Source organism: Protomyctophum bolini (genome assembly GCF_963924005.1).
Source record: "Protomyctophum bolini genome assembly, chromosome: 13".
NCBI classification, from domain to species: Eukaryota; Metazoa; Chordata; class Actinopteri; order Myctophiformes; family Myctophidae; genus Protomyctophum; species Protomyctophum bolini.
The window spans coordinates 14,454,770-14,464,769 of NC_137874.1; the positions used below are offsets into that span (position 1 = coordinate 14,454,770).

Here is a 10,000-nt window from a genome sequence, read left to right on the forward strand (position 1 = left end):
CTCCACTTCCCTCAACCTAGCCCAGATACCTGGAATAACTTCCAGAGTGAACGGCATCTATTCTGCCTCTAAAGCCCCCCAGCCGTTTGAGATTAATTCCACAAAGTCAACTCGGTGAAGGTTGTCCATCTTTTTTTTTTAACCACCTGAAACCTAGCGTCCCCGCTTGAACCCTACAGCATCTACGAGCTCGCCTCGCGTGGGGAGTTTTTTAGAGCACTATTTTACATGGCCAAATACATAGCCGACCCCAAAAGTAGTTATTTTTGTCTTTTTCAAAACTCTATACATTACGGGGTTATACACCAAAAACATCATTATAACATCAACCAGACCCAAATTCCATTGCGTGATCCAAACTTTCTCCAAGTATTGTCTGTCTTCCATAAGCCATTCTGAGAGTCTCTCTGCATCATGGAACTACATAACATCATATGTTTGTGTTGAGTATTGAGTACTGGGTTTTAGTTTCAGGACCTCTCTGTACAGTATAGGCCATGCCAGTGGTTACCAACCCATTTAGACCTGAGGCCGATTGTAAAAAAAATTGCTTCTGAATCCAAACAGTTTTCTGAAAAACCTATGTTTCTATGTCAGTGGTGCTCAACCATTTTCATGTCAAGGACCCCCAGTATTATCTGTATAAAGGGCCTTTCAAACGGGCCTATAGTTCATTTTCAATGAGACCTGCGTTCTTGTGCGGTGCGACAACGCAAGCGTATTTATGTGAACGCGGTCGCGTGAATGTTTTTACGCTTGCGTTGTCCAGCCCTTCTTGAGAAGACCTGTATGGACCTCTCATTGATCCAGACCTGTATGGACCTCTCATTGATCCAGGCAACAACGTGTGCGTTCCTCGCTTCCCGTCTGAAAGGCCCTTTAGGCTGCAGACCCCCATCTGAAAATATGTTGTTCCACTTTCCAAGTTAGGTTTTTCTTTTCTTCAATTTTTTATCCCACGATTTTGCAACCCATTCTTTTCACCCAGTGTCAATTTTTTGACACTGGGTGAAAATAAGTTTTAGAGACCAGGATTACTGCATGTTCTTTTGTGAGGGTATACCTACCCTAGGGGACACGGGGAGAACATGCAAGGCCCTTTCGCCAACTCCGCCTCGGGTATGGGCACTGATGAGTACACGCCACCAGCGCCCACAGTGTCCCCAGTGGGAATCGAACCCAGGACCTTCTAGCTGCTTTGCGCTATGAGGCAGGGTATAGCATTATACTGCATGTCGGGCTGCTTTGCGCTATGAGGCAGGGTATAGCATTATACTGCATGTCGGGCTGCTTTGCGCTATGAGGCAGGGTATAGCATTATACTGCATGTCGGGCTGCTTTGCGCTATGAGGCAGGGTATAGCATTATACTGCATGTTGGGCTGCTTTGCGCTATGAGGCAGGGTATAGCATTATACTGCATGTTGGACTGCTTTGCGCTGTGAGGCAGGGTATAGCATTATACTGCATGTCAGGCTGCTTTGCGCTATGAGGCAGGGTATAGCATTATACTGCATGTTGGGCTGCTTTCCACATCATGCTATTTTTATACACACATACACAACTACATCACTTAAGAACTACTGGGAGAGGGCTGACCTTTGAACAACACACACATGCACACGCACACATGTGCACACTCTCGCACACACAACACACTTTCCAACAGTTAAAAGAACATGTACTGTAACTGTTCTATTAATAATGCTGTTATAGTTTTGTGGTCAGAGCAGCGTGTGTGTGTGTGTGTGTGTGTGTGTGTGTGTGTGTGTGAGAGAGAGAGAGAGGTGGGCATATGTCTGGTGTCTCCAGAGATGCACAGTGTTGGTCTGGCGTTGTCAGTTTAATGTTGACAGTTGATACCCTACTATGACTGTTAGACAGCTGACACTCTTCCTCTCCTCTCCTCTCCTCTCCTCTCCTCTCCTCTCCTCTCCTCTCCTCTCCTCTCCTCTCCTCTCCTCTCCTCTCCTCTCCTCTCCTCTCTCCACCTTCTGTAATCAGTTGCTCGATCCAGGTGTTCGCTTTTTGTAATGCGGACAAGAATCGCACGTGTGTCATGTTACACCATGCACACACACACACACACACACACACACACGCACGCACGCGTGCGCGCGCAGCGCAGCGCACACACACACACACACACACACACACACACACACACACAGAGTGTCTGCTCCCATTTGGTGGGGTGTGAGTGACAGGCTTTCAGGCCTGCAGGCTGATTGACAGGATAAAGGAGTGTAATTGTGTCATTAAAGGAAACACAGAGAGAGTTCTGTTAAAAAAACAGAAAACCTTTAAGATAACACCTATATGCTCATTATCGTACACATGCACAGTCTCATCTCAGTGCCTATACACCACAGCCATCATATAAAAACGTCCCCCACGTCATTAGCTGTCTCCATTCCCCTCAACTCACATTTGCATCGGAAGAAAATTAAATTATTTATTTATTTTAATCCATCACCCACATATATACTGGAAAGCTGGCCTCAAACACACAGTCACCTTCGGCGTACAGCCGGCAGAACTGCTCCTACAGTGTCCATTGTGTTTCATGTCTTGTATGTCCTGACAATGAATGAATTCAATACATACAGTAGAGCTTGTATATGGGTCTACACTCTCAGAGTTACAGACCTTGTAGGGTCCATTTGGATTGATCAATGGACCCCACTAGAAGTTCTGCTATACTGTACATACTGTAAGAACAGAAGATCCTTGTCTTGGAGGCTTACAGTGCAGCAGACGTTGTCGTTCCTTAGAATTCTGGGCCTCCTGGCTACTGTCTGGATCACTGTCTGCTACCTGGACTACTGATTAATGATCATTTGTACTATTGATTCATCATGTAACCATGTTGTTGTTTCCAATGCACACTCTCCCTCCCTCTCTCTCTCTCCCTCCCTCTCTCTCCCTCCCTCTCTCTCTCTCCCTCCCTCTCTCTCTCTCCCTTCTCTCTCTCTCTCTCTCTCTCCCCCCCTCTCTCTCCATCCTTCTCTCTCTCTCTCTGGTTGAGAGATAAATGGTTGATGAACGGTTTTGCCAAAGTGCGTGTGTAGTTGTGCACATGCGTGCATGCTGTTAGATCCATGCACCATTATATGGGTCTATTGTCTCGTTATGGAAGCTGTCCATTTAAAAAAAACTAATGATTTGTGCTCTCTCTCTCTCTCTCTCTCTCTCTCTCTCTCTCTCTCTCTCTCTCTCTCTCAGCGTTAAATGAGCCGACTATAGACTATGGCTTCCAGAGGCTTCAGAAGGTCATTCCCAGACACCCTGGTGACCCTGAGAGACTTCCCAAGGTACACGCACGCACGCACACACGCATGCACACACACGCACACACACGCACACAAACAGGCATATGCGGGCACGTATACATGTACACATCGTACATGCATGTCATGCACACACACACACACCACGTCGCACATTGACGAATTGTGACTTTGTAGATTTGCTTCGTAGATTTGCACTGGTTAACCCTGCAAGGAGGGGTGTGTGTGTGTGTGTGTGTGTGTGTGTGTGATCTACTTCCAGATCACACACACAATCGTAAATGAATCATTTGTTCATCAGCTGCATAACAACCAGCCGGAGCGCTTTGTAGGATGACAACAACACATGTAAACAATTAACACAAGTACAAAGAGCTGTCATCTCAAAGTGCACCGTACTGTACACGCACGCACGCACACACACACACACACACACACACACACACACACACACACACACACACACACACACACACACACACACACACACACACACACACACACACACACACAATCAGAGGGTGTGTATTGTTTGCATGTGTGTGCAATGCACGCTTCTGTAGTTCTATGCCAGTGAGAATACCACATGTTGTGGTGGATAGAAAGTGACTGTGAGTACATTGAGCAGCTCCTCACTTTCCACCAGGATGGTTTAAAGTCTTTGTTTTGTTTTTGTTGGTTTTTAGTTTTTACCCATTTCCTCCATGCCAATTTAGTACGGCAATGAATTCCTCCCCACATTGTGTTGTCACCGCTGTCGTAACCTACTGACTCACCTGCCAGTGAGGAGCCCCCACCAGGAGGACGTCCTGTCGTATCCTACTGACTCTCCTGCCAGTGAGGAGCCCCCACCGAGAGCCGCTACATGCAGTGACTAATACCCCCCCCCCATCGAACACGGGCCAATTGCGTTCGTATCGAGTCCAGACGTTTGAAGTGTCTCTAGAATGGACCACCTGAGCGCCTGCAGCAATCTTTGCTTCTTAATGCACCCTTCATGAGTTCTCCTCTCGTGATACATGGTAAACGGTGCATTTATAAAAGTGCTTTACAGAGCGCTTTGCATATTCACACATTCCTGCTTGAACGGCGGGTGAAACCACGCAAGGCACGCCCACCTGCTCGTTGGTCGTGAGCAGTTAGGGGGACACTGCGACGACGGGATGAGCCTATGGGTTCAAACAGGGAACCTTCCATTCAAAGGCCAGGTCTCTCTCTCTACATTCTGTTCAAACAGGGAACCTTCCATTCAAAGGCCAGCTCTCTCTCTCTACATTCTGTTCAAACAGGGAACCTTCCATTCAAAGGCCAGGTCTCTCTCTCTACATTCTGTTCAAACAGGGAACCTTCCATTCAAAGGCCAGGTCTCTCTCTCTACATTCTGTTCAAACAGGGAACCTTCCATTCAAAGGCCAGGTCTCTCTCTCTACATTCTGTTCAAACAGGGAACCTTCCATTCAAAGGCCAGCTCTCTCTCTCTACATTCAAACAGGGAACCTTCCATTCAAAGGCCAGCTCTCTCTCTCTACATTCTGTTCAAACAGGGAACCTTCCATTCAAAGGCCAGCTCTCTCTCTCTACATTCTGTTCAAACAGGGAACCTTCCATTCAAAGGCCAGCTCTCTCTCTCTACATTCTGTTCAAACAGGGAACCTTCCATTCAAAGGCCAGGTCTCTCTCTCTACATTCTGTTCAAACAGGGAACCTTCCATTCAAAGGCCAGGTCTCTCTCTCTACATTCTGTTCAAACAGGGAACCTTCCATTCAAAGGCCAGCTTTCTCTCTCTACATTCTGTTCAAACAGGGAACCTTCCATTCAAAGGCCAGCTTTCTCTCTCTACATTCTGTTCAAACAGGGAACCTTCCATTCAAAGGCCAGCTTTCTCTCTCTACATTCTGTTCAAACAGGGAACCTTCCATTCAAAGGCCAGGTCTCTCTCTCTACATTCTGTTCAAACAGGGAACCTTCCATTCAAAGGCCAGCTCTCTCTCTCTACATTCTGTTCAAACAGGGAACCTTCCATTCAAAGGCCAGCTCTCTCTCTCTACATTCTGAGCCACTGCCGTCCCACCCTGCCATATATGAAAAGTTGTCTTTTACGCTCATACAGTCTACAGATGCTGACTCACTGTACTGCACTTTTCCCTCAATGACTTCTGACAACATTTAAAAGGCATCTGTGTGTTCAATGGAAGTTTCTGGTTACACTACGACATCACCACAAGCCAGCCATTTAGCTAGCTGTTCTGTTTGTGTAAGTGTTAGTGTGTGTGTGCGTGTGTGTGTGTGTGTGTGTGTGTCTGACACACATGTGCATTTCTCTATGCATACAGTATGTCTCTGTAAGTGTGTGCGTGCGTGCGTGCTCACGTGCACATCAGGCCAGCCCGGTGAAGCATGGTGTTCTGACTACACTTTGAACCCGTCATGCTGGGTGGGCAACGCCGGGGTCGTGTCCCAAAGCAACAGCTGTCGCTATTGGCCGCCATCCACGCTGGCTCCGGTCCAGGATTGGCTGTGACGGCGGTGACCTCATCAAAGGGGACAGGGGCGCGCTGGCCTCCTCCTGGCGTGGTGTGATGATGTCACCGTCGCCCGGGCCGACACCCTGGCTCCTGCACATGTGTTAACAATCAGCACCCACTGTTTGCTCTCACCGTGGGAACGCTGTTCTATACGCACTACACACTTGACACCTCCAATGTCTGTGTTGTGTAGTGTAGTGTTGTGTGTGTGTGTGTGTGTGTGTGTGTGTGTGTGTGTGTGCGTGTGCGTGCGTGTGGTCTAAGTGCATCTACGGTATGTATAACGGAAAGTTAGAATAAGCAGCCAAAATCCAAAAATGTGTTCAAATGTTTCAAACATAGCAACGATACATGCACATTTTTCATAATACGGTTAAAACTCAAAATGAAGTCTTAAGGGTCAGGATTGTATGCTGAAAATAGATTTTGACATTTACTAGTTCAGGTTAATGTTGTCATCAAACTGACATTCAGGGATAATTGCTTGTAGAATAAAATGGTCTCTCCATAGAATATGAATGAATAGTAATACCCTCATGACTTGCACCAAGAATCATAGAAAATGTCTCTAGATTTTACGCTGAGGGAGAAGAAGTCACACGTAGTTATACAGTATGTGTGACAGTAATCTTACCTACCGGAAGATTATTGATTCAATACTTTGAGGAGTTTAGTTGATGCTCTCACACACACACACACACACACACACACACACACACACACACACACACACACACACACACACACACACACACACACACACACGTGACTCAGTGTGATATAAGCATGCACTACAGGAAATGACATAAGCGCCTTAAAGAAGTGTGTGTGTGTGTGTGTGTGTGTGTGTGTGTGTGTGTGTGTGTGTGTGTGTGTGTGTGTGTGTGTGTGTGTGTGTGTGTGTGTGTGTGTGTGTGTGTGTGTGTGTGTGTGTGTGTGTGTGTGTGCTGTCATGGCCGGGGTCGGGATGACCTTCCTGTAAGGTGTGAGTCAACATGGTGACTCACTGTTTGCAGTCAACACACACACATAACTGTGTGCACGCATACATGTTACTCTGTGCTATATATATATATATATATATATATATATATATATATATATAGGCCTATACGGCGCTGTTTCACAAACAGTGGGTCGGGACCCATTTGTGGGTCACGGACACATTTTTATGGGTCCCTTATGTTTGGTTTGCATGTTGTCCCTGTGTCCCCTAGCGCAGTGGTTCCCAAACTTTATTAGCCCGTCGACCCGCTTTTGAAAATATGTGCCAAGGACCCCCATAATACAAGGTTTATGCGGCTCTAGCAGTGCTAGAGTTCCCTCACCAAACATTACAATGCCTTTCATCCTGGTCTCTATACTTCTGTAGCCGCGGCCGGGAGGCGAACACCTCGTTCAAACATGCTGCGTACATTATACCAGTCGTCTAAAGAGCCATGGCCCAAATGGGCGAGTGCGTAAGGCAGCCACCTGTAGCCTACACTGCCTCCCCCTGGTCAGCCGGGGTGACCGATGGAGGGGAAAGGAACTGGTTGGAATAACGTGTTCCTTTCACACGCTACGTCAAACCGGGGAAACATCCTGCTGTCAGGTGATAAGAAGCGGCCTGCTCACTCCTCATGCAAGTATGAGCTCAGTTCGGGGCTCTACCCAGGTTGGCAGAGGGAGAGTAGAGCGCCCAGGATTACAGATTAGGCGATTGGCACCGGGTGAAAAATGGATTACAAAATTGTGGGATAAAGATTTTCATTGGATAAAAAAAATCAATAAAAGAACAGGTAGAGATGTGTTACTTTATATTTCATTATCATATTAATCTAGCATACAGATTGAGTGTTTCATTCACGCGGAAACAAAGTTACGCATTGCATGGAAGTTTGTCTTCAATGATAAGACTAGATGGTACAGTATGAAGCCCTGGATATAATATAATACTGTACAGACTAGATGTTATGAAGCCCTGATACGTATATAATACTGTACAGTGGGGACTAGTCAGCATGTGTGTTCTGGTTTATCTTAACACATATAGAAGCTCTCAACAATGTTCTTCTTGGCAAGCGTGCATGTGTTTGTTGGTGTTTGTGTGTGTGTGTGTGTGTGTGTGTGTGTGTGTGTGTGTGTGTGTGTGTGTGTGTGTGTGTGTGTGTGTGTGTGTGTGTGTGTGTGTGTGTGTGTGTGTGTGTGTGTGTGTGTGTGTGTGTGTGTGTGTGTGTGTGTGTGTGTGTGTGTGTGTGTGTGTGTGCGTGCGTGTGCGCGTGTGCGTGTGTGTGCGTGTGTGTGTGCATGTGCGTGTGTGTGTGTGTACAGTGATAGGCAATTTATCATGGTATGGCCTTTACTAGTGGATGGAAGCCCTGGGGCTTTATTACCGCTGCCCAGCACCGATACACTCACATGACAGACACACTGTTCCACCGCACAATACCCTGAGGTACAACACACACACACACACACACACACACACACACACACACATGCAGGACAAACTTGATTTCACCAATTTATTCTGGCCATGTCAAGAGACATGCTAATGTTTCCGCAGCGCGTGAGAGAAAGAGAGTGTGTGTGTGTGTGTGTGTGTGTGTGTGTGTGTGTGTGTGTGTGTAAGCCTGTGCGTGCCCATGTACATGTCTTTTATTTGTTTTTGTTGATGTTTGTTAGGTGCATTTGAGAGAAATGCAAAAATATCCCTTTATACTGTACAGTTGGCTACGTGTGTGTGTGTGTGTGTGTGTGTGTGTGTGTGTGTGTGTGTGACAGACAGACAGACAGACAGACAGACGGGGCAGTGGAGTGTGTGAGGGGATTATACCGGCGGACAGCAGACCCCTGTAATTGTTCACTGAACATTCAGAAGCTTCCGTTAGCCCTCAACTCACACACACACACACACACACACACACACACACACACACACACACACACACACACACACACACAGTTCCATACACCAGCTGCTGTACATTGCTTTCTAACACAGGTCGTATTCTCTGTATAGTCTGTTGAGGGGCGCTATAGCCCCTCCAATGCATGGCTTTCCCAGATTACGTCATGTGGCAGTCAAGTCTATGGACTTTGTTGGGGTAGTACAACTGACAACGTAAGACATCGTCTGGCTGATATAAATACTGCCCTCGCTGCCCCCCTCACTTCACACAAGTGTGTGTTTTCTTTTACAACCAAGCATTCTGCGTAAAAGAGACGTGCATGAGAGAATATGTGCGTGCGTGCGTGCGTGCGTGTGCGTTCGTGCGTGCGTGCTGCAGGGTGGGGTCTTCCTTCGATGACTCACACGGTCGTCATAGCAACGGGTCGTGTCTCTCCGATGATGTCACATGTCATCGTGAGGTCATACCATCAGCACCAGTACACAGTGAAATCCTCACTGTTCAACTATGCATTTATTTTTTAAGATATTCTTTTTGTGGCTTACGCCTTTTATTGGTTTTTGAAGGCTGACAGGAAACGGGAGAGAGATGGGGGATGACATGCAGTAAAGGCCATGTCGGGCTCGGGAGTCGAACCCGCGGCACACTGCCAGACTGGATTACCAATGGGACCATAATTTTCCAAAAAGAATATTATGACATTAGAAATGAGACTTTAAACTAGTGACTGGAAGCAAAAAGTATTCATGACCATGTTTATTAAGGTAATACAGTCTAGGTGAAGTTGGGCCCAAATACATGGACTTCTATGGGGCTATGGTTTTTTTTGAGCCCAATGACAGCGCCACAACAGGCCATTATATGAACTTTCATTTCCTTAGTGGCTTCACAAAATATCTGTCTGACTGCCCCCCTGGTTTTTACCTATAACTGCACCGACCTGTGTAAAAACCTTTGCCCTGCATTCTTCACATCTGGCCTTTATAGCCCCACCAGGAGGCCAAATAAAAACAAATACTGCTTCAGATTTTGTCCAAATTTCACACAAATGGGTAAACATGATCTCTATAGTCACGTGAACAAGACGGGTCTGTTTGATTTCTCATATTCCATCCTGATTGACTTCCACATTTTCAGGAGCCCATTTTGTACAAAATGCCGCAAAAAACTGTGAAACTGTGCATGCATATTCCAACTGGCTGAGGAAGAAATGCCACTTTCTTCTAAATTGGCAAACCCCTCCTATCCTGGTGGAGACATGTGCCTGTGACTTTTTCTAGTTCTCTTTCTC

General features: G+C 46.6%; 1 protein-coding gene across 1 annotated transcript in view; it reads left to right on the forward strand.

The window, feature by feature from the left end:
* Positions 1-10,000, forward strand: part of LOC308327531 (transcription factor COE1-like) — a 100,975-nt gene that overhangs the window by 74,472 nt on the left and 16,503 nt on the right. The window contains exon 10 of the mRNA XM_080781052.1: positions 3,225-3,313. Coding sequence (XP_080637178.1) covers positions 3,225-3,313 — 89 coding nt within the window. The remainder of the gene's footprint in view (positions 1-3,224; positions 3,314-10,000) is intronic.